Below are 25912 nucleotides of genomic sequence, written 5' to 3'. Positions count from 1 at the left end.
CGACAACTAACTACCGTACACCTTTACACACCCGTCCGTCCATACAATGACGACAACCAACTACCGTACACCTTTACACACCTGTCCGTCCATACAATGGTGACAACCAACTACCGTGCACCTTTACACACCTGTCCGTCCATACAATGGTGACAACTAACTACCGTACACCTTTACACACCTGTCCGTCCATACACTGGTGACAACCAACTACCGTACACCTTTACACACCTGTCCGTCTATACACTGATGACAACCAACTACCGTACACCTTTACACACCTGTCCGTCTATACACCGGTGAAAACCAACTACCGTACACCTTTACACACCTGTCCGTCCATACAATGTTGACAACCAGCTACCGTACACCTTTACACACATGTCCGTCCATACAATGGTGACAACCAACTACCGTACATCTTTACAAACCTGTCCGTCCATACAATGGTGACAACTAACTATCGTACACCTTTACACACCTGTCCGTCTATACACTGGTGACAACCAACTACCGTACACCTTTACACACCTGTCCGTCTATACAATGGTGACAACCAACTACCGTACACGTTTACACACCTGTCCGTCCATACAATGACGACAACCAACTACCGTACACCTTTACACACCTGTCCGTCCATACAATGGTGACAACTAACTACCGTACACCTTTACACACCTGTCCGTCCATACACTGGTGACAACTAACTACCGTACACATTTACACACCTGTCCGTCCATACAATGGTGACAACCAACTACCGTACACCTTTACACACCTGTCCGTCCATACAATGGTGACAACTAACTATCGTATACATCTTTACACACCTGTCTGTCCATACAATGGTGACAACCAACTACCGTACATATTTACACACCTGTCCGTCCATACAATGGTGACAACCAACTACCGTACACCTTTACACACCTGTCCGTCCATACAATGGTGACAACCAACTACCGTACACATTTACACACCTGTCCGTCTATACAATGGTGACAACCAACTACCGTACATCTTTACACACCTGTCCGTCCATACAATGGTGATAGCCATGTTGTTAAATGACTGTTCCAAACGTTAAAACCACAGACAAATGTCGGCTCTAAACATCGACAATTTCAGTTCGACTCCATCTTTGATACTACAGACAACAATCAGTTCGACTGCAAACTTTGACACAAAAGACAAATATCGGTACGCCTCTAGGCTTTGACACTACAGAGAAATATCTGTACTAGTCTAAACTTCGATGCTATGGCCAAATATCGGTACAGCTCCAAACTTAGACATCGTAGACGGCTGGGATTGCCTTTTACCACTAGTCGGAAAAGGAACAGCAGCTGAACCATGCTATCTCAACGTTTAGATCTGGGCGAAACAATATCATTATGTTTTAGAGTAGATGTGGGTTGTACTATAACTGTCGAGTAGGGTGTTTACATTATAAACATCGTTATGATGGTATAACTCGAATGTGATGTGATTCACTATTAATACCGAGTGATGAGTTTTAAAGCATTTAGTTATGGATATGCTTTAATTAAAACTTAATGTTCCTTGAATATATACAGCAAAATACGGTTTTATAATATTATATCTTTATAATTCATGTAATGATATTGTACGGTACAGAGAGCTCTGATCACAGCGTATTCGGAATACCTCTCTGTATCTCAACGATGAAAATATGTTCCGTATGTATTCTAGTCTTTGTACAGTGTTATAAGGCGTTGGGGTCTAATTCAGCGAGAAGTATTTCGATAACGGGCACATTTTAAGCGCTTCGCCCCAAGTCACGTCCCGGAGACATAATAACAAAAAATGCTGGTTTTGATTTTGCATCTGGAGTTCCATTTACACCAGGACCAACAAAAATACATAGCCAATATCCAGGACGAAAATAGTACTAAACAGACCTCACAGGACGGGATTTCGATAGTATTAACTTCAATATATTTCAAATTCAGTTGGAACGAAATACCGGCTTATATCTACAGGCAAATATGGTTTTTACCTCTATGATTTGTTTGCTTTGGTGGTTAAGGGAGATCAATGTTAGTCCCAGCTGCTCTCCTCGTTATCTGTTCATGTTTGTCTGTAGGTTTTGGTCTCACTAATGGCATCAGTCATCGGAGCGACCAGTTAAAGACTTTTGGTATTTACACCAAGGATATAATTAGCTTAGGAAGGAGTTTGTGTTTCAGATTTAAACAAAAATATGTTAAGAAACAAAGATGTATTTAGTAGAAGAATACGTGTTGTATTTACATTTTCAATTTACACAATAATTAGCCCACAACAGTACTGTATTTATATAAACTAGAGTCCTATAAACACACTGCGTACTAAACACATACCGGGGACTTAGACCAGTGATCTAAGTACCATTGTTGGTGTTGAGGATAAGCGCACTTCGGACTTACCACAAGTAGCGCTGAATTTATTTATCTAAAAGCTGCAGCTTATTTATAGGAAACATATCGGTAAACAATGAATATGAATCTGTTTATGTATATGTGTAAGTGTAAATAAAGGCGAAATAGAAATCATAATAATAACCAGCGGAGGAAAAAAACAGATAATACAGGGTGTATTTTGACAAAACACCAGTTGTTATTTGAAGGAGTTGTGGATGCTTATGTAAGATATAATAGACTACTTGGAGACCCAATATTTTGTTTATGTGTAAACTTATCGGAATAGAACGTAGGACAGGTTTTCGCATGTTTGGTGTATTTTTATACACACACCGGGTATACACATTACTGGCGATGTTTTACCTAATTATCCAGTCCCTGTGTTTTTATGTTTCATCGTCAGTAATACTTGTACTGAACAGCAGACTGATAACCTCACACAGACATTTACCTTCTAACTGATGACGTCACACAGACATTTGCTTTCTAACTGATTAACTCACACAGACATTTACCTTCTAACTGATGACGTCCCACAGACATTTATCTCCTAACTGATGACGTCACACAGAGATTTACCTTCTAACTGATGACGTCACACAGAGATTTATCTCCTAACTGATGACGTCCCACAGACATTTACCTTCTAACTGATGACGTCCCACAGACATTTACCTTCTAACTGATGACGTCCCACAGACATTTACCTTCTAACTGATGACGTCCCACAGACATTTACCTTCTAACTGATGACGTCACACAGACATTTACCTTCTAACTGATTAACTCACACAGACATTTACCTTCTAACTGATGACGTCATACAGACATTAACATTCTAACTGATGACGTCACATACATTTACCTTCTCACTGATGACGTCACAGACATTTACCTTCTAACCGATGACGTCACACAGCAATTAACAGATATCGTGCATTTTAATCTATATTTAGTAGATATCATTTCTTTCAGCTATTTTTGGTTGGTTTTGTTTTAGAGGTTTAATGTCCTCGCAACAACCAGGTCACGACCATCAGGACGGATGTCACGTATTTGATGTCACGACCATCATGACGGATGTCACGTATTGGATGTCACGATTATCAGGACGGATGTCACGACCATCAGGACGGATGTCACGTATTTGATGTCACGACCATCAGGACGGATGTCACGTATTGGATGTCACGACACTATCAGGACGGATGTCACGTATTGGATGTCACGACCATCAGGACGGATGTCACGTATTTGATGTCACGACACTATCAGGACGGATGTCACGTATTGGATGTCACGACTATCAGGACGGATGTCACGTATTGGATGTCACGACCATCAGGACGGATGTCACGTATTGGATGTCACGACCATCAGGACGGATGTCACGTATTGGATGTCACGACTATCAGGACGGATGTCACGTATTGGATGTCACGACTATCAGGACGGATGTCACGTATTTAATGTCACGACTATCAGGACGGATGTCACGTATTGGATGTCACGACACTATCAGGACGGATGTCACGTATTGGATGTCACGACCATCAGGACGGATGTCACGTATTGGATGTCAAGACCATCAGGACGGACGTCACGTATTGGATGTTACGACCATCAGGACGGATGTCACGTATTGGAAGGAAGGACAAGGATGCTGAACAAAAGATCAGACAGGAACGAAAAGGAAAAATACAGGGAAGAAAGGAAGAAACAGGAAAGAAATGAAGGAAGAGAGTTGAATATCCAAAGTGTTGCAATGAGGGCAGTAGATTTATATTGGCCTCTTCAATGTCCCCTAAATATAAGACGTGGTAACCATTCCTAGACTCGTTCATGTCCGCTGAATAGAAGATTTCAGTGTAGACAATGTTGTACTTAGATTTAAAAGATACCATGTACTTGTAACTATATGAGTATATACCATATGGCTGTAACTAAATTTATTATTATAACACTGTACTCGAAGCTACATTTAGCAAATCCATATGCCTACCTAGATAGATGCACGCACTTTGATACACATTATGTATGTTAGATATTGGTACATGTATCCAACATTTAAAAATAATTCGTCCAGGATATTCTGCTGATTGAAGCACGAGGGATGGTCTATTTTAAACACCATGAATTAGTGTGCTACAAATTAGTATTTAATTGAGGCAGGGGAGGCAACTCTAACGACAATTTTTAACTGGCGGGTTGTCGAGCCTACCTGTGGGGCTCTGAATGAGACCACATGGGTGTTACTGAAACTGTTCTTATTACGTATAGTAGTATTAAGGATCTGATACATCACGGCGACGCCTCACGTGCATTACATGTCTAGCTGTCTAGATTTACTACACATACATACCTAATGCGCGTGTAAGCACAGACCGATCAATCAAGGGAATTACCTACAATTAGGACTTGATAAACCACAAGTCATTCACCAGGACTTCCGGTATAAATCTGTTTCCGGGGAGCTATCGTATCATAATAGGAAAACATTATATTATATTATATATATATATAATTAGTAATACCGTAATTTGGACCTTACTGCCTCTAATTGTCGATGGCCGTTAAATAATATAAAACAAGTTTATCAGGCCGTGTCGTACAACATGGTTCATGGAAGTATGATTAAAATGATCCAATTGGCATTGTTTTTTTTACCGTATATGTAAGTGAGTCTATCAAGTTTTAAAGAGTAGAATGTGACGCACACATGGAATTGATGTTCCCTGTAGTTTTCGTCTTCATGACTCTCAGAAAGCATTACATAGTGTAAATTATCTATATTTTGACATGTTGTATTGTTTTTGGCTACACAATGTCAGTTCATCAGACAATAAACCACAGATGTCAGTGTGTTTATGGAAACACATTCTATTTGTATTTACAAAGCACTGGTAGAGACGGAAACAGTCTGCTAACTTCTCCATCTTCATCTAGAGAATGAGGAATTACGTTGTCAGTCCTCATACTACAGAAACATGTCGGGGAGCTGTCTTCCATTTGAGTGTAATTGATAAAAAACTGTCTGTAGATTCTTATCGTGGTGTGTAAAATAAACAATTAGCATGATTCTTCTTGTCTCCTTCCCCCGAACCCTCGCTGTGTCGATTAGCAGACGACCTTGTACAAATCTGCCTTTGCCTTTCCGTAGGTGCTGTCATAAAAAAAAACCTCGTATCTACCATAGTTTTTTTTGGTTATTTTAACCATCATATATTAGCCGAGTGGTAGTTATTTTTTCCTTCAGCTATTTCATCCAGAGATTCATCACTTTTTTTGGAAGGGGAAGGCCTGATGAATGAAAAGAAATCATCCAAGTTTATTTTATAGATAACACGATGCGCTGTAAGAAAACGGCAGTTGTTTTCTTGCTTTTGTTTTGTGATTCGTGTTTTGTTTTGTTTGGGAAACACGTGAAAGAAAGGGAAACACGGGAAAGGAACAGAAACAAAGGGAAACAAAGGAAAGAAAGGGAAAACAGGAAAGAAAAGGAAACACGTGAAAGAAACGGAAAAACGGGAAAGAAAGGGAAACAAGGGAAAGAAAGGAAAACACGGGAAAGAAAGGGAAACACGAGAAAGAAAGGGAAACACGAGAAAGAAAGGGAAACACAGGAAAGAAAGGGAAACACGAGAAAGAAAGGGAAACACGAGAAAGAAAGGGAAACACAGAAAAAAAAGGGAAACAAGTGAAAGAAATGGGAACACAGGAAAGAAATGGAAACACGGGAAAGAAAGGGAAACACAGAAACGAAAGGGAAACACGGTAATGAAAGGGAAACACAGTAATGAAAGGGAAACACAGGAAATAAAGGGAAACACAGAAACGAAAGGGAAACACGGGGAAGAAAGGAAAACACAGGAAAGAAAGGGAAACAAGGGACAGGAAGGGAAACAAGGGGGAAATGGGAACAGGAAATAAAGGGAAACACAAAAACGAAAGGGAAACAAGTGAAAGAAATGGGAACACAGAAACGAAAGGGAAACACAGTAATGAAAGGGAAACACAAAAACGAAAGGGAAACACAGTAACGAAAGGGAAACACAGAAACGAAAGGGAAACACAGAAACGAAAGGGAAACACAGTAATGAAAGGGAAACACAGGAAAAAAAGGGAAACACAGAAACGAAAGGGAAACACAGTAATGAAAGGGAAACACAGGAAAGAAAGGGAAACACAGAAACGAAAGGGAAACACAGAAACGAAAGGGAAACACGGGAAAGAAAGGGAAACACAGCAAAAAAGGGAAACAAATGAAAGAAATTGGAACACAGAAACGAAAGGGAAACACAGTAATGAAAGGGAAACACAGGAAAGAAAGGGAAACACAGAAACGAAAGGGAAACACAGAAACGAAAGGGAAACACGGGAAAGAAAGGGAAACACGGGAAAGAAAGGGAAACACAGAAAAAAGGGAAACAAATGAAAGAAATGGGAACACAGACACGAAAGGGAAACACGGTCATGAAAGGGAAACACAGTAATGAAAGGGAAACACAGGAAAGAAAGGGAAACACAGAAACGAAAGGGAAACACGGGAAAAAAAGGGAAACACAGAAAAAAGGGAGACAAGTGAAAGAAATGGGAACACAGGAAAGAAAGGGAAACACGGGAAAGAAATGGGAACACAGGAACGGCACCGAAACATGAAAAAAGGGAAACACGGGAAAGAAAGGGAAACACGGGAAAGAAAGGGAAACAAGGGAAAAATGGGAACACAGGAAAGAAAGGGAAACACGGGAAAGAAATGGGAACACAGGAACGGCACCGAAACATGAAAAAAGGGAAACACGGGAAAGAAAGGGAAACATGGGAAAGAAAGGGAAACACAGAAACGAAGGGGAAACAAGGGAAAGAAATGGGAACACAGGAACAAAACACCATTAGGGGGAGTTACCAATAATATAACACCTTTAGGCGGAGACACCAACAGTACAACATCAGTAGGCGGAGTTACCAACAATACAACACCAGTAGGCGGAGTCACCAACAATACAACACCAGTAGGTGGAGTTACCAACAATACAACACCAGTAGGCGGAGTCACCAACAATACAACACCAGTAGGCGGAGTCACCAACAATACAACACCAGTAGGTGGAGTTACCAACAATACAACACCAGTAGGCGGAGTTACCAACAATACATCACCAGTAGGCGGAGTCACCAACAATACAACACCAGTAGGCGGAGTTACCAACAATACAACACCAGTAGGCAGAGTTACCAACAATACAACACCAGTAGGCGGAGTCACCACGATACAACACCAGTAGGCGACGTTACCAACGATACAACACCAGTAGGCGGAGTCACCAACAATACAACAGCAGTAGGCGGAGTCACCAACAATACAACACCAGTAGGTGGAGTTACCAACAATACAACACCAGTAGGCGGAGTCACCAACAATACAACACCAGTAGGCGGAGTCATCAACAATACAACACCAGTAGGCGGAGTTATCAATAATACAACACCAGTAGGCGGAGTTACCAACAATACAACACCAGTAGGCGGAGTTACCAACTATACAAAACCAGTAGGCGGAGTCACCAACAATACAACACCAGTAGGCGGAGTCACCAACAATACAAAACCAGTAGGCGGAGTTACCAACAATACAATACCAGTAGGCGGAGTTACCAACAAAACAACACCAGTAGGCGGAGTCACCAACAATACAATACCAGTAGGTGGAGTCACCAACAATACAATACCAGTAGGCGGAGTCACCAACAATACAACATCGGTAGGCGGAGTTACCAACAATACAACACCAGTAGGTGGAGTTACCAACAATACAACACCAGTAGGCGGATTCACCAACAATACAACACCAGTAGGCGGATTCACCAACAATACAACACCAGTAGGCGGAGTCACCAACAATACAACACCAGTTTTTAATTGAAATGATGAATGGGAAGTCAATTATTCAGAATTTCAACTTTGATTCTATAAACTCCTATGAACCTAATGACATATTCAGTAGAGAGACGAAGTCATTGAAATAAAGTGTTCAAACGTAAATGAATACTTCCATTGAACATCAATAATCTAGATAGTTTCTTTGAATGTTTGTTTTTTCTTATTCGAACGATCATATGTATGTGAAGTTTATTATCAGCGTATGTATATAACCAGATTTGAGACAACATTTACATGAACAAGACGATGCTTACACGTAATTTTAACTTAAAATCGATATAGCAATCAATTAATATATGAACTAAACATACATGCTCATGAGGATCATTGAAATCGCGCAAGTTTTGGAACTGTAGGCGTTCTGCTGTTGATTGATGTCACATCCGCCACGCAAATTGATGTATAATCATGACGAATCACCTTCTCAAAATGGGAACCGGGGTAGATTATATATATAAGAACAAGGCTTACTGACGAAAATAGAAAACAAGTTGAATTTTCCAAAATGGGTTTATATGATGATAATCTTCATCAACCTGTATCTTTCAAAACAGTTTTCCGTGGCCAGTTGACACTATCACGGTAATCGTGATGAGGACAGACTAATTAAACACCATATCTAACATACAGATAACAACAACTAAATCCATACAAGGTTCGTAATGGTCGCCGCTGACAGATAGAGAACATCCCCTGGGGTGGACCTCTTGTCCTATAAACGTCAATCCCAGTCGGTACGGAGCGCAAACAAACTCGTCCTAATCAGTGGTCGGTAATGACATTAACGTTACTACATTGTTACACGTGCAGCGTATTCTCGTCGTGCATTGTTTTTTCCGTAACAATTACCAACGAATGATGCGTCCCCTACCGGGAAAACTCTTCCCGACAGATGGCGTTCATGTTAGTCCGCTGGTATTGCGATTACAGGTATTTACACAAACTCGGCGGTCGGGCTCATACTTTATCAATAATGAAATAATCACGTTAAAGTCTGTTAAAAGTGCAGCAGATCGGGACAGAGGGGGTAGATAGAGCAACCTTAACGTGGACTACATAACATTAGGAGACATAGGGGTAGGGGATTTATGACGTAGATATCAGAATAGGGGACAAAGGGGTAGGGGATATATGTATTGCGTAGATATCAGTACATGATGGGAGAGAGGGCATATGCCAATAAAAAAAATATTGGGAAGATTTGTTCTTGGTCATAATAAGTAATTATTTGTAAAGGCCAAGAATTTGGATCAATCGCAACGGAATGCCTAAAAACTTAGCTAATTGGATTACTTTAGCACTAATCAGTACCCACACAGAGTCCTACTTCTGACGATACTCTCAACAAACGGTTCCTTATGGCAGTAACCATGACACACTCACAAAAAACGGTTCCTAATGGCAGTAACCATGGCATACAACAAACGGTTCCTTATGGCAGTAACCATGACACACTCACAACAAACGGTTCCTAATGGCAGTAACCATGGCATACAACAAACGGTTCCTTATGGCAGTAACCATGACATTACAACAAACGATTCCTTATGGCAGTAACTATGACGTGCAACAAACGGTTCCTTATGGCAGTAACCATGACATACAACAAACGGTTCATTATGGCAGTAACCATGACATACAACAAACGGTTCCTTATGGCAGTAACTCATGACATACAACAAACGGTTCATTATGGCAGTAACCATGACATACAACAAACGGTTCCTTATGGCAGTAACTATGACGTGCAACAAACGGTTCCTTATGGCAGTAACTCATGACATACAACCAACAGTTCCTTATGGCAGTAACCATGACATTACAACAAACGATTCCTTATGGCAGTAACTATGACGTGCAACAAACGGTTCCTTATGGCAGTAACCATGACATACAACCAACAGTTCCTTATCGCAGTAACCATGACATACAACAAACGGTTCCTTATGACAGTGACCATGACATACAACAAACGGTTCCTTATGACAGTGACCATGACATTCCCACAGCAAACGGTTCCTTATGATAGTGACCATGACATACAACAAACGGTTCCTTATGACAGTGACCATGACATGCCCACAACAAACGGTTCCTTATGACAGTGACCATGACATTCCCACAGCAAACGGTTCCTTATGGCAGTGACCATGACATACTCACAACAAACGGTTCCTTATGGCAGTGACCATGACATGCCCACAACAAACGGTTCCTTATGGCAGTGACCATGACATACTCACAACAAACGGTTCCTTAAAGCAGTGACCATGACATGCCCACAACAAACGGTTCCTTATGACAGTGACCGTGACATACAACAAACGGTTCCTTATGGCAGTGACCATGACATGCCCACAACAAACGATTCCTTATGGCAGTGACCATGACATGCCCACAACAAACGGTTCCTTATGACAGTGACCATGACATGCCCACAACAAACGGTTCCTTATGACAGTGACCATGACATACAACAAACGGTTCCTTATGACAGTGACCATGACATACAACAAACGGTTCCTTATGGCAGTGACCATGACATACAACAAACGGTTCCTTATGACAGTGACCATGACATACAACAAACGGTTCCTTATGACAGTGACCATGACATACAACAAACGGTTCCTTATGGCAGTGACTATGACTGTACCTTACGGTCCAGAATGAGTGACCAGGCCAGGCCCTAATGGTTTAGTTGACCATACCAGCTACTTGGAACAGTTTAGGATATTGAACTGGATAGTTGATAATGTAATCATTTTACTTTAGAAGATAAATGCATCCCCTCAATCAAATTACCCATTGATTGCAAACAGATTTCTCAGTATTCAGTAAAATCTGAGTCGTTAAACTGATGTTTATGATCGTTCAGGTCCGTAAAAACAAGAAAATTAAATACAGAAATATTTGTTTTAAGGATAATTCGACTCAAGTCGGTCCATCAAAGGACCTTCCGCCCCGATCAGCAGTGGGTATCGGCTATAAATACTTCATGTTAGATGCTTAAATCACTACATCACAATAGTTTCTCGTTTGTAGTGGATATTTTACAGTTTGGTAAAATCATCTTTATCGTCAGTATTATTATGTTTTATTACAAAACAGTTATTGAATCCTTCTGTTATCAACTGTTTACTATGGACTCTCCGGCTGTAACATGCGGCATGCTAAGTTAGCTAGGGACAAAATAAGGGTTTTACAAATATTTAGGCGCGGGTTAAGTTCGCCAGGGACCTAATCAGATTTGACTAGAATTGTGAGGCACGTAGGCCTAATGCTCGCTATGGACCAGTTTCATCAACGGTCCTTAACTGGAGAAACTTAACTAAAAAAAAACATTTAAAAGGATTATTGGATTTAAGAAAAGCATGTCAGTCAAGGAGTTTTCCTTAATTTTTGTAATGGTTTCCTATAGAGACTTTTAAGTTAGGGAATTCCCCTAAGTTAAGGAACATTGATAAAGCTTGGGCCAGATCGGGTTGTAACAAACAGACACGGATATAACGAATATCGTGGACACCTTATGTCCGCTATAAACTAGGTCAGGTTGTAACAGACAGATGCGGATTTAACGAATTCTGTGAGACACCTTATGTCCGCTATAAACTAGGTCAGGTTGTAACAGACAGATGCGGATTTAACGAATTCTGTGAGGCACCTTATGTCCGATATAAACTAGGTCAGGTTACAACAAAGAGTGTTACAGTTGTAGAGGTCAGTTTAGGCTAGCTATATAAATTGTTATATAATGGGAAGTGTCAGAACATTTTTTAATGATTGTAACGAAGAGCACGTGACTCGTATAACGTTCACCATAATGAGGCCAATTGACAGGTTGTTGTTTTTTACATGTATACGGTATTATCATTGCTCTTTCAAAAAGCAAAAATCCCGGATTAGCAAGGATTGTGTAGTCTCGTACATTGTGGAGTCCATCAAAGATAATGTTTGTGGCCATAACCATACTACCAGTACATCTTTCAGAAAGGAAACATCGCGATAAAGGATTCTCACACTTAACTTGGATGCCCCTTGTGATTTTTGACTCGTTTTCGGTAGAGCTCTGTTGGTTAAAAGGCAATGTACATACCGACTGAGATGGAGGTTTTAGATGTGGGACGGGAAATGGCTCTCATGGAGCCTGAATACCCGGTCGTTAATCTCTAAACGCAATTATGCCTACTTGGAGCATTCTAGTTCAGACGTTAATTAGTTCAAATTTACAGAGTTACTGAAGCCAGGCAATCGATGAATTGTGGAACATGCATCTAATGCTACTACGTTCTATTCTGTACTGTTTTCAAATCAAATCTTCGTTACGCTTCGGTTTCGTTTTGATTTTGAGGAGTGGTAAAATGACATTTCGTCTCTTCTTTATTTCGTTTTGGTGAGTTTTAGTCGTGAGTTGACTCAACAAAAGGACACAATATCGATACCGTCATACCCAGACGTATGATTTGGTGGTTTTATAAACGGTTTACAAGCACCACACAGAAGTTAACTGTTTTATCTAAATCAACTAGGTTTGTAGCTATTATTGAATTAGATGTTAATTGATAATACAATTAAAGTACATGTAGACAATGTATTTTAGGAGCTACAGGTATTGGCCGTAGAGACCGTTTCCTAATTATTCTATTGCATCAATTCTCACAACCTTAACCCGACATTTTATCCGATGAAGGACAGCTAAGGCTACAGTAATATGTTTAGCTGATCTGCTAGGCACACATAATACTAAACGTCCCCATACTTTATTTGTGGGCCTCTGTAATTATATGGAGGCCCCCAAACCAAGAGGGAGGAGTGATTCTGCTACCCCCTTACTATATACTCCTAATATGAACGAATAGAGGCATGTATTCGGAACTGCGTTAATGTGACACACAGAATGTATCTGTATCATACTTTCATACCACCACAAATGTACTGAAATCAGAGTCAATTTACATTATGTACAGTTTTTAATTTAATTTTAGTATTTTCAGACATGCTGGTCAGTAGCAAAGAGGTGTACATCAGAATAAAGTAAATTCTGACATGCGACTTTTGTCAGCTCAACTATAACCTATCTTGAACACTTTCCCCAATTGTCTATCTTGCATGCTTTAAAATATTAGAACAATCAAAGATTGTGTGTCACCAGTATCTTTACCCACAAAAAACTATTTAGCAAGACTAAATCTCTTCGGATGCATACTAAACTTCCGTCTCTGTTATTGAGGTAACTGGTGATAGATTAATAGTTAAAACATAACAAAATTTGCTTTAAATGTTTCATTTGTAATTAAAAATATTTTCATGGTAAATCATAGATGACCTTAAGTCTCACACTTACTCCAAACGAGGTGACGATGACGTCAGATGTACTCCTAAAGCGACATTTAATAGACAATATCGATTTCGCTCCAAATACAGTAAATCATAGTTATGCCCCAAAATAATTTATAAACAATATTCTCGGAGTGTATTTTTGTACTTCGTCACATGGTATACAGACATTATTGGCATATTTTGTAGCAATGACCAGGATAATTCGCTACTCTCAGACGTGAACCTTTGGTACCTTTAGCAATGCTTTAGGTAGGCTAGACCAGTACATGCGCAGATGTATGGAATCAGCTATGCCACCACCCTATGGAGGGGATGTTGGTATACACGATTGATGAGGTAGTGACTTGGCTGATCTAGGATTGCTCTATTACATTTTGTATGGCTGGTTTGTAGATCACAGACACTTTTATGGACAATATGCCGAGGGAGGGACCAAATGTACCTATTTATTCGAGTTGTGTCTTGCGACCTATAGCATGGTGTGTTTATGTTACTGGAGGGGTGACTAGGTAGTTTACCGTGTTAACGACACATGGAGGAATACTTTTATATCCCCTTGATGAAAGGTTTTGTCTAGCATGTGGACAGCTCATGGAACAATACAGAGTCACTTGCGGTGTCTGACATTTATAGTGAGACTTTATGAGGTAAAACGAAAATATAGATAGTTATTGGCGAATATTTCTGAAAAGACGTGTTATTAAATGTCATACAAAATGCGTTTTTTTTTTTTATCTCACCAGAACAATACATTCATTTTACTATGATAACGGTGGTACTGACATAAGGTGTACAGGAGAGGAGTACAAATTGTCCCGTTGTTTATTGTAACGTTTTAAACCTAAAAATCACGAGTGGGAAGTGAAACATGTTTTCGTGTGAAGCATTCCGGTAGGTCATCGGCCTGATAGTTCGGCCTTCTCTTACAGAAGCTATCTTTAGTTTCCTATAACCGTTATTGAAAATAAAAATTCTAGCAACACAAACGCACCAAATCGGGAGCCAATTTCCTTGAATAGCGAGGATTTCCTGATGACGGACTCTCTAACGTTACAGGCTAACAAACTGCTTATACCAATCTTGTCCTTCAACAGAATCAATCACGTGACAACAGTTGCTCCTTCCAGTGTCCTTGTTCATTAGCATAATCAGATAGTCACGTGCCAATAGTGGTTCCTTCGAGTGTCCCTGTCCTTCAACAGAATCAGATAGCCGTGTGTCAATGGTCGTTCTTTCGAGTGTCCTTGTACAATATGTAAAATCTGCATTGGTCATTTTATCAACGAGTACTTCATCAACTCAAGTTAAATGGCTCTTTTATACGGCGGCCTCCCGCCAAGATAAGATGATTAATTCCAAACAAGGCATAGCAGTGCCGTCATATTAATTTGTTATTTTCCAATCTATGTCGCCCTTCATCAATGTCGTCTATGTCTACAGGACTGGTCCAGGCGTGGGAGACTGGTGGGGACTGTGGGAGACTGGTGGGGACTGTTGGAGATTAGTGGGGACTGTGGGAGCCTGGCGGGGACTGTGGGGGACTGGTGGGGACTGTGGGAGACTGGTGGGGACTGTGGGAGACTGGTGAGGACTGAGAGACTGGTGGGGACTGTGGGAGACTGGTGGGGACTGTGGGAGACTGGTGGGGACTGTGGGAGACTGGTGGGGACTGTGGGAGACTGGTGGGGACTGTGGGAGACTGGTGAGGACTGTGGGAGACTGGCGAGGACTGTGGGAGACTGGTGGGGACTGTGTGAGACTGGTGGGGACTGTGGGAGACTGGTGAGGACTGAGAGACTGGTGGGGACTGTGGGAGACTGGTGGGGACTGTGGAAGACTGGCGGGGACTGTGGGAGACTGGCGGGGACTCATCATAATGTGACGGTATGAAATACAGTTAAGATCTTATTCACCTAAAAATGTCACAGTTTTATTGCGACTTACGTCAATTAGGTATGCATTTGTTTATCCGTTTACGGTGTATTTGTTCCGGTTTCTTTTATCTTTTACAGATGGGCTTCCGCGTTTTTTTTGTTGTTTTTTTTGCACTCAATTTTTGCTCCCCGTAAAATATTTAGAATCCATAATTTTCCTTGAATGTCTAAGATATGAGCTTCGCATAAATACAAAATTTGTAAAGTAACTGGCTGTATAATTAAGTAATAGAATGGATTTTTTTTTCCTCTATTTTTTTTTTATGTCCCGCATCAAACTGCCTACTAACTGTATCCGTTAAATATTGGTACATCTATTTACTAAGCTTTCTTTTCACCGCCGCTTTTTTGTTTTGTCATTTTAAGTTATCGTTATAAAGAATATTTCGAAACTAAGTAAAAAATTACAAAAAAAACTCTAAGTGTCATTTTAATCTGAACAAAAAGTTTGTATGAGTATTTCACATGTTCTATATGCTCACGTACGTAGTGTACCAGTATTACTGAACCCGGGGTCATCAGTTTTGTATACAATAGGGGAAAATCGAGTACGTGCGAACTCATGCATGTACTAAGAAAACAATGTTCAATTGTAGCATTGCTGTGTTTGATGTATATATGGACAGTTCCATAGCAGGTATCAGAAGGAAATGGCATTCTACTGGATTTTGCCATTGGTAATGACCCCCTTTTATCTATAGGCATATTTATAAAATACATTTGTTGTTCCGAAACATCGTGAATGAATCCAAAATTACGTAGTGACGGTGCGCATGTCTATACTTCATTTGTGCGATGGGTTGGAGTAGGGAAATGCCACATGCATTATTATGGGGTATCATTTTGTCACGTGATTGTCTGTTTACCTCCAAATATGTAAGGCGGGTATCTAGTAAATCCGAGAAAAAGTCTTTTCATTTGATTATTAATACTAGGAGCTACTTTACAAATTGGGTATTTCGGTAACAATCATAACTTATACAATCCAGAGAAATAGAAATGATTAAATATTTTCACGCGGAAAAATAGTCAACATATATATCGAATGGACAAGGAGTCTTACATGCCGTACAAATGCATAACTAATTCACAATAGTCATAATAAAATTGTGATATTTGAAGGAATAAGATCGTTACAATATTTCGTACCTAACCCATAACCCCCTTGTTACCTACAGGTTAATAAAGTGTTTTACTTTGCCGTTATTAAGGCAGAATAGAATCTAAATCGTATGTGTAAATGTCACGTATCTGAACATAGATCACATATCTATAGTCAATAACACGGCATCATAACGCTGATTTTGTCCTTATCTCATCGCTTAATTAGTTCGATTACTTTAATAAGATAATACTGAAACAATGTAAAATAATAACATAAAAAGAGAAAGCCGACCTGGCAAAATATGGGCGATAATATGGCATGTAGGCTTATGTTATCCAAGAGATGAAGATGATTTCCTCCAAAACCTTACCTTCTGACAGGAAAAACTCAACTCTTCAATGACAATAATAATAATATTTATTGATAAGGAGCGCATAATCGCCGACAGATATGTACAAAATCATCATCACACCTCACTTTTCTGATATCAAAACAGTCACAAGCCACGCACCCAAGCACACGCGCTACTCGACCACAACGCCACCTATCAGAAAATATGACACTGAAGGGAAAATAATTATCGGCTAATTCTGTTCCATCAAACCCCAATAATTATATTACTCTGTAGAAGAAAACTGGATGATGTGTTTAGTAGATCACGTGTACTAATGCGCATTATAATGCACTACTGTCACCATAGGAATGATTTCTCAATGACGTCACAACACTATGTAGGTAAGCCGTATACGCTGATAACGATAGAATCGATCGGCGGGGTTAAAGTGGTCACCATTAATGTCGCGAGTTATCAATGAAGGTAGAACAAATCAAAAGACAATTTATTTCCATATGAAGATTGAAAATGTGTGAAAAATGCTTACGACGCACAGTTTCCGAAGAAGTATGACCATCTTAAGACTCCATCACAGCTAGAAACCTGCAGGCTCGTTTCAGGTGGCAGCACGCGGAGAGGACCGTACACACCGTCTCCGTAGTACTTCCGGTACAAACGAACGTGCTTGACGGGCTATGCAATAGCGCCGAATCGTAATGGTATACCACACAGTGGCTGTCAGAATCGCAGACATCAGCTAAAGCCAAATCGCCGAAACAGCTTAGGTGTACGCAATAGTGTTTCATCATTAGGACGCTGTTAAACTACCACAGCCCGAACGCCAAGTAGATTATTTCTGGCTAATATTTGTTAAGTCATTGGAATATGATATTCCGAGCCAAAGGGAAGAGAAGAGGCGATTAAAGGAAATTGTTATTTAAACTATGCAGGATATATCAGAATAATGTTTGTCTTATTTTAAGCAATAAAGATTAAAGTTCTGCAAATGGAATCTTTCAAATCTCAATGTCAATGCATCTAACATTGTACCCAAACTGTTGTTTTATAAAGAGATCGCTGACGAATTCACCAACGGAAGTCTGCTGTGAACATTCCTCCAACTCTAGCACATTAAATGGCTCTGGTGTCGGTTTGGACGATCACACATTACAAGGTTCGGGAGCGGGAAGAGGTGTCGCCTGTGATTGGAAGTCCGCGCGGCTGTCATGACCAGTGGAGAGAAAAAGTCGACACGATTGTAGTTTGGCTGACTACCCTATATCACAAATGATTGAATAATACCGCATTACCGTATCGGCATCACGCGTAAGATAGAAAGCTTCGGCAAGCAATAGAGTTGGAGGATAACATTCTTAATTGTGCGCTTGATATAAAATACTTACATACCTACATTGTATTTTACATTATTTTTCATGTTTTTATTTTTGTTTTTTGTAAGCGTTGTTATTGTATTTGATTTTGTTGCTGTTGCTGTTGATGTTTAAATTTGAACAACAGTTCTGTCAATTTTGTGAGAAATAGCCATAAACTTATAGTTAAATAGGAAATGATAAAATGACTCTCATTGATAAATTCATTCAGAGAGAACGATTATATGCCAAAGTTGATCATATTTCTGTTCTTTATGAATGTTAGTTCAGAAAAATATCTTAAAACTCTTAAAGTGACAAATAGCCTTATATGACATATTTTGTGATAGACGTGTTAAACATATCATATCGAAAACCAAGAATAGAGTGATCAATCTCGGTGGTTTGTATAGAATACTGTTAATGTTCTAGACGGACTCCCAATCATATACTATGTGTATCGATACATTCTGATACATTTACCAATATAAATCTTTTTGATACTTTCATAAGCTTTTCTAGCTCTACATTTGGCTTTTTGTTTGCCTTTGCCTAGCCAAATATAATCCACTTTTCTAAATGACTGCTTGTACGCCAACGACATCAACGAAAACAGGAAGTGATGCCATGACATAGATGAACGGATATCGTCTGAAACGTGAAGAGAGTTGTGATGAGAAATGACAGGTCTTTTGACGCAATACCCGTGTCTAATGCTTAGTGGCACTCGGTCTCGGTGATGGATTGGATGTGTAGCCATGGTAACGGTTCGCGTTATCGTGTCATGATGGCGTATCCCCGGGCACACAGGAAACCCGCACGGCAGAAAATGGTCGTTTTTTGCGAAAACTCACACATGGACGCCAGAATGTAAAGCCAGTCAAGCATGTCGAATAACGCCAGATATCGCGATGCTGTCGATCTATGTTTGATCTTTAAGGATGAATTCTCGTCTATGTTTACGGAATTGGGTACTGGGTCGTATACTTGTACGTAAAGGATATCTGTAATGCTTCGAACAAAAGAATTGATGCCACAATGATTCGGATCCAATGAATTGATACTGCAATGTTTGGAACCCCATGAAGTAATGCCGCAATGTTTCGAATAGCATAAACTAATGCTGCAATGTTTTGAACCCCATGAAATAAATATGCAATGCTTCGAATCCCATGAAGTAATGCTTTCGAAACCATGAATATCGAAATGCTTCGAACTCCATGAATTAGTGTCGCAATGCTTCGAACTCATGTTTTAATGCCACAATGCTTCGAAGCCAATGAAGTAGTGTTGCAGTACTTGGAAATCCTTGAAATAATATCGCAATGCTTCGAACCCGTTGAAGTAATGTCACAATGCTTCGAAACCAAATAAGTATGTCGTAATGCTTCGAACCCCATGAATTAATGTTACAATGCCTCGAACACTATGAAGCAATGCCACAATGCTTTGAACTATGTGAATCAATGCAGCATTAGTTCTAACCCTGTGAAGAAATGCCTGTATGCTAAGATCCTTTAAGAATAGACAAAAACACAGTCATCTGCACCTCTTGTTGCCTCAGTAATAATACATGTATATTCAAGTCCAGCTAGGATTATTGATAACGGCAATATAATTACCTCCGCGTATATTTGAGACTCTCTAGTAGAAAACCCTGGTCAAGTTATTTATTGATGAACCCAGACAATCATGATAGATATGAATCACATGTGACATGCTGTAATCTCTTATAATTACAACTTACTACGATGATACTCTGGTAGTAATGGAGACTTTCCCTACCGCCCGGAGATAACCTGGTTCCTGGTATATACAAAGTCCAAAACACTTTGCAGCTGCGAAGGAAGCCGGAGGGAAATACAAACGTTGTTAATACCGCCAAATGATCTAAATATACTATTATATAGGATATTTTGTCGCTGCTTACAACATTCTGACTGAATCATCATGTTGTCGTGGATAAAGATACAATCGTGGTATTGTATTCCTAAAACCACAAACACTGACGATATTCTGTCCCTTAGGAATGACGTTTATACATTAACGTATGCTTTATTTGCCGTTGTTAATATATCTGGCCACCAGTTTTGTTGTGTCGCATTATGGGAGCTTAACCTTAAGGACTCCGACGCCGGGGATACACAACAAATGACGCGGGCTCTAATTTGAACGCCAAACGACATATCATACGGGCCACTACATATACTATCATGTAGAACTGTCGTAAACCCTGCTGAATTAGTTTATATTTGCCGAAACTAAGTCATACGAAACAACTCATATTGTGTTATTCCTTGCATTTGAAAATACAAATACAGAGAAACATACTAACTAATCCATGTTTTTGTACGACAATTTAACGTTTTTGCCTTGGGGATGGCTTGTTTATTTTCTTTTATTTGTGATTCGAAATGTAATTGATTTTATCATTGTTTGATATATGCCGAGTGGGGTCCCTTTTTCGCCACCTTGGTCTCATATTGAGTGCCTTTAAAGCGATTTTTTTATAGTTATAGTCGCTTTAAGCCGGATTTAACATAGATTTGTATGACAGAAACAGAAGACGTTTATCCTTCCGGAACATCTGGTCTCATTCTCCTTGTACTATATGAAAAGTCTCCATGCAAATCGATAATTTTACTCATAATTTGCGCTCGTTTTATCGATTTTTAAAAACGAATTACTGTTACGTCAATGTGTCGGTATTCTCTGTTGATTTTGAGATGTAATTACTATTTTGTTACAATGTCGGTATTCTCTGTTGATTTTGAGATGTAATTACTATTTTGTTACAATGTCGGTATTCTCTGTTGATTTTGAGATGTGATTACTATTTTGTTACGATGTCGGTATTCTCTGTTGATTTTGAGATGTAATTACTATTTTGTTACAATGTCGGTATTCTCTGTTGATTTTGAGATGTAATTACTATTTTGTTACAATGTCGGTATTCTCTGTTGATTTTGAGATATGATTACTATTTTGAAAATCTTGTGTAGGGTAAAATGTTTGTGGTATTATCATATCAAAGCAACAGATCTACAGTCGATCACACATTTAACACACCAGCACAGTAGATTTATAATGCCATTAACTGGGTAACACGCTTTTGCAGGGATTGGTATAATTCCGGAAGTACATAAACCTACTGTAGCGACACATAGTGACAACAATGGCTACCAGCACGAGGAATATCGTCAATCACATGTCAGTGTCGTCAGCTGACACAAAATACTACTTTTGTATTATCATATTATTACATTTAAGACAATTTCCACGGGTAAGTGTCCTTAATAGATCTGCCCACAAAACGCCAACAATACATTCTCCACGATTAGTTTTCATATCCTATCTCGGTAGTCTTATGGAGTCTGTACAGATAATGCATCTGATGACAGCAGATGTAATAAGTAAATATAGTGATTTATTTCTGTCTATACAGCAAAATTTGCAAACGTAACCTACTTTATTCGCTCAAAAGCATTCCAAATTGCAAATTGAGCAATGCTACTTTCTGAAATCACTAACAGTGTTTAGATGTTGCAAAGATGTCAACGTGACCTCATGCATTCTCTGACAGTGTTTTCTACACTGCATGGTAGGCAACGTGACCTGTCATGTTCATAGCCTTGATCTAAAACCAGAATGTTCTAGTTTCATTATGTTCTGACCTTCGAACAACGGAATGGCGTCGTGAAATGCTCTCTTTTGATCATATTAACGAGAGCTTCAATAGAACACATTCAACATCGCGTTAGGTTTATTGGACGTTTACGATCGTTTATGAAATTCACCATCACCTCATGCCAAATACTCTATAAACAGTAATAAAGCCGCCGCTTCGTACGAAATATATTTGACAATAAAGAGACACAAAGGACTAGCATAACGTTTCGTAAAAGGTAGGGAAGCAGCTTCAGTAAAACCCGTTTTTAGAGTTTCTTCGTGATCACCAGGGATACCAGTCTTATTGTTTTCGTACCATTCTTGTTGTGGTATTTCTATACTTCCACACCGTCTTCGAAAACATTTGACATATGATTTTGATTTGTTTGTATATGACTAGCACATCGATATTGGAACTATTACAATTTCTTGAAAGTATAGGTTGATTTTCAGTGACAACATATACATGTTAAAAATATCCCGCGTCCTTGGGGAGGAAAATAAATAAAACATTTTGATGTGAAATTATCCCATAAAGTTATACTGTTAACAAAGATCGCTTAGCATATCATTTTCTTCGGTGGTGAGAAAATGTACTCATAATTCTTAGAAATGTATTTGAGAAAGACATGCCATACAAATAAATAAAAGGTTATATAACACAACCAATACTGTTATTGCTGGTGGTAAGGTGGTAAATTTGTACGAGATGATTACAATAATGGTCTCGTGCATTAAAGTCTGAGGAAGATGACAGAGCTGATATCGAAACATCATTACCAAGAACTTAATTGGCGGTGTTAGATAACCTTAAATATAGCTATCATTACCAACCGAAAGAATATGTTTCACAAAACGCCATACAAATATCATATTGCAAAATGTCATATTTGAGGAATTTTTTTTATCTTACATATACATTCTGTATATCATCACTCACGACACTGACTATAAACAACCGTTAACCAAGTTATCGAATCAAATTGAAATATCTAAGTACTGGATTTTGAAATATTTTGAAAAAATACATCAAAGGGTTTGTGGATGTCGGTGTATGTAAAAAGGGGGCACAGGTAGACGTACATCGCCGTAGTATGATTGAGTGGGTGAGAAGCTTACTGATGAACAGTCTGACATCCGATGTCGAAGTATGCGAGCGTGGTAATTGCTAAACCATGACCATTGTGAGAGTTTCTAACTGCTAAACCGCGAACTCTGGAATAATAGTGTCAATTATTATTTTGTCCGGTAAAATAATTGCTTGTTTGCGTCTAACTAATTAGGAGGGAAAATCCAGCAGGAGAAAGCCTCGAGATTACTAATACTTTGAGGAAAAATAAATTTTGTGTTATTAATGCTTATCATTTGTTCTTATCAATTCTCAATTATGTAAGGTAATGACAGACCTTTATGATCGTTTTAGGAGAAATAGTCATTATATCAACTAAAATAAAATATACTTGTTTTTTTCTTTAAAGGGACAAATGAAATTTAATGTGCATTTTTCCAAAGTAGTATCAGTTATCATCTTTCAATTAATATGTCAAGTTAACTCTCAAGGGAAATCAAAGTGTCTAAAGTATTATATCATAAAAATTCTCAATTCGACCCGAAGTATCACTAATTACCCCAAAGCCAGGCGGTATATGTGTAAGAAACGTCATTTTTCTATACATTTCGGCGTTACTTGTAGGCACCAAAACTCGTATACTCCTCATTCGGGCATAGATTTTGTCAATAAAAAGTTTGCACGTTTCTGATTGATGTCTGAACGAAGGTATGCCCCTGATATAAAAATCTCTTGTTTTGGATAGTCACTGCCGTGTAAAAACTTTTGATAATCCCGGATCATGCATTCACCAAAAACAGTACTATCAAATCTTTAATAAAATGTGCATTTACATATACGACAAAGCCCACAACACTAACGGCAACAGAGAAACAAAACATTACACGCGAACTAGCTTCCTTTACACAGTAGACTGATCGTCATGCAGTACTGTTGTCGGTTCGTCATCGTTTCTGCCATTAAGATACCACACATAAATCTACGTTAAAAAGATAATTTAAAATCTTAGATGTAAAAAAGGTTTGAAGCATGTGAGTGTAAGTAGACCGAACAATGATTGACGTTTTCCGGATTCCACATAAAGGTCACCAAGTTCGTCTTGTTCATTAGTTGGAGAGACCACGGACTTATGACCTGTGCTATGTGGGAAAGTATATCCTCGCTATCACCGGTCTCCTTATCGTACACAGACAGTAAAATCAATACCTAAACGCCAAACCGGACGGAGCAGACGCCAGTCAGAAATAATGTTTCCACTAAATGTCTTAACACCTAATGAAATTGTTGACCTATTGACGGAGACGCTCACCATTGATGTATTTCCACCATATAATGACTAGGTCCACGGAGAAAGAGCAAAGGCACAGTGGGACAGAAACCAAATACAGCAACAATGTCTGATAAAATTAGAGCCTACTTTGAGACATGGTGATACGCTCTGCAATTTAGTCAGGTGGAATTGAAAAAGAATGCTATCTGATGTCCGCACCATTTGTCAAGTGTGTCTGATGTGTGTCTATCAGTATTTATCTGCACAAAGAAATTGGCTCAATAAACCCCATATTAGTTTGTCGTTTTCAACATCTATCCTGTGATGGCCAATAACATGTCATTCTGAAGCCTACCAACCCCAGATATTTCCAGGATTGCAGTTGTCAATACCAATTCTACATATTGCCCTCGATCATTTTGTGTTCAATGCCAAGTCTGTCGTGTTGGTGACCAATCCTGCTATTTTCAGATACTACAATTTACATTGTAAATCGAATATAAGGGACCTACTTCCGATATCAGGTAAACCCTGAACACCACTAACGGCTAGCTATAAAGGACGTTAACACTTCCAGATGATAGGCGAGCGTTGAGCTCAATTTCGTTGGCCATCAGAGGCAATATGATTATCGTCAATCATATATCTCTATAATATATCGGCAGTTTCCTTATGAATTTGGTAAAAATGTAAGTTGTCCGTAAATATATTGGGCGCGCGAAGATAGAATCTTATCATATATGTTTCATGCAAAACATAATTTCATGTTACATATACCCTATAGTTTGATCCAAAATGTTTGACAGGCAGCGAGGTTCCATTTAACTCGTACATACCAGACCATTACACTCCTAGTTACAAAATATGTATCGATGAACAATATATAAGCACCTGAACTGATTTACCCGTACATATTGGCTAATCATTCTTTTCGGATGATTAATACCTATCATTCCACATAGGTATATCGATTTGTCTTTAATCAGTACGATAATTGAAGTTCAATATACCATGTAAATCTGATGTCTAGGGACTTTAAACCATCTGAATATTTGATTCAGTAGCGCATGTAAAATTCATTCAATATTGATTCTACAAAGTTGTTAAGCAATTTCCCCTAAAAGTTAATTTCCTCTTGAATTGTCTTTTGCCTTAAAGTGATCGTCACGAACCAATAAGGAGATGAACTTGTTCATTCTGTACAGACTGTATACGTAATTCAATCGTGGCGGGAAAGCTTGTACCTAACGACAGTGGTGTGTAAATGACTGAAGGATACGATATGGCGAGAGAGAAAACAAAGAGGTAATTTCATTTGGAATCAGAGAATATACTGATAAAATAAGGATAGGAATGTACCAATCCGGATGCCCTTTCGTCCTGGCATACGACTAGATTGTCAGACACCTCTTGACACCCACGGCGCACTTAGATATTCAATTCATAATTAGGAAT

At 39.1% G+C, this 25912-nt stretch overlaps 3 protein-coding genes across 3 annotated transcripts; 2 read left to right on the top strand and 1 right to left on the bottom strand.

The window, feature by feature from the left end:
* The first annotated feature begins 6339 nt into the window (after positions 1-6339).
* LOC117328403 (vicilin-like seed storage protein At2g18540) lies at positions 6340-6861 on the top strand. Its single transcript, XM_033885931.1, has one exon. The coding sequence runs from the start codon at positions 6340-6342 to the stop codon at positions 6859-6861; it is 522 nt and encodes a 173-aa protein (XP_033741822.1).
* A 57-nt stretch (positions 6862-6918) lies between these two features.
* LOC117328402 (spore coat protein SP65-like) lies at positions 6919-8349 on the top strand. Its single transcript, XM_033885930.1, has 2 exons — positions 6919-7007; positions 7353-8349. The coding sequence occupies exons 1-2, from the start codon at positions 6919-6921 to the stop codon at positions 8347-8349; spliced, it is 1086 nt and encodes a 361-aa protein (XP_033741821.1).
* Positions 8350-15140: 6791 nt separating this feature from the next.
* Positions 15141-15578, bottom strand: LOC117328401 (DNA-directed RNA polymerase II subunit RPB1-like). The gene has a single exon (XM_033885929.1). The coding sequence runs from the start codon at positions 15576-15578 to the stop codon at positions 15141-15143; it is 438 nt and encodes a 145-aa protein (XP_033741820.1).
* Positions 15579-25912: the final 10334 nt, after the last annotated feature.

Source organism: Pecten maximus, chromosome 5 (assembly GCF_902652985.1).
Source record: "Pecten maximus chromosome 5, xPecMax1.1, whole genome shotgun sequence".
NCBI classification, from domain to species: domain Eukaryota; kingdom Metazoa; phylum Mollusca; class Bivalvia; order Pectinida; family Pectinidae; genus Pecten; species Pecten maximus.
The sequence above is the reverse complement of the archived record's forward strand: the minus strand, read 5'-3'. Positions and strand labels throughout refer to the sequence as shown.

Bases quoted from the DNA above. Each gene is read 5' to 3' on its own strand.
- LOC117328401 (XM_033885929.1), bottom strand. From the start codon at position 15,578: ATGAGTCCCCGCCAGTCTCCCACAGTCCCCGCCAGTCTTCCACAGTCC.
- LOC117328402 (XM_033885930.1), top strand. From the start codon at position 6,919: ATGAAAGGGAAACACAGGAAAGAAAGGGAAACACAGAAACGAAAGGGA. The intron at 7,008-7,352 runs GTGAAAGAAATG...TAACACCTTTAG, and splicing joins CACAGAAAAAAGGGAGACAA to GCGGAGACACCAACAGTACA.
- LOC117328403 (XM_033885931.1), top strand. From the start codon at position 6,340: ATGGGAACAGGAAATAAAGGGAAACACAAAAACGAAAGGGAAACAAGT.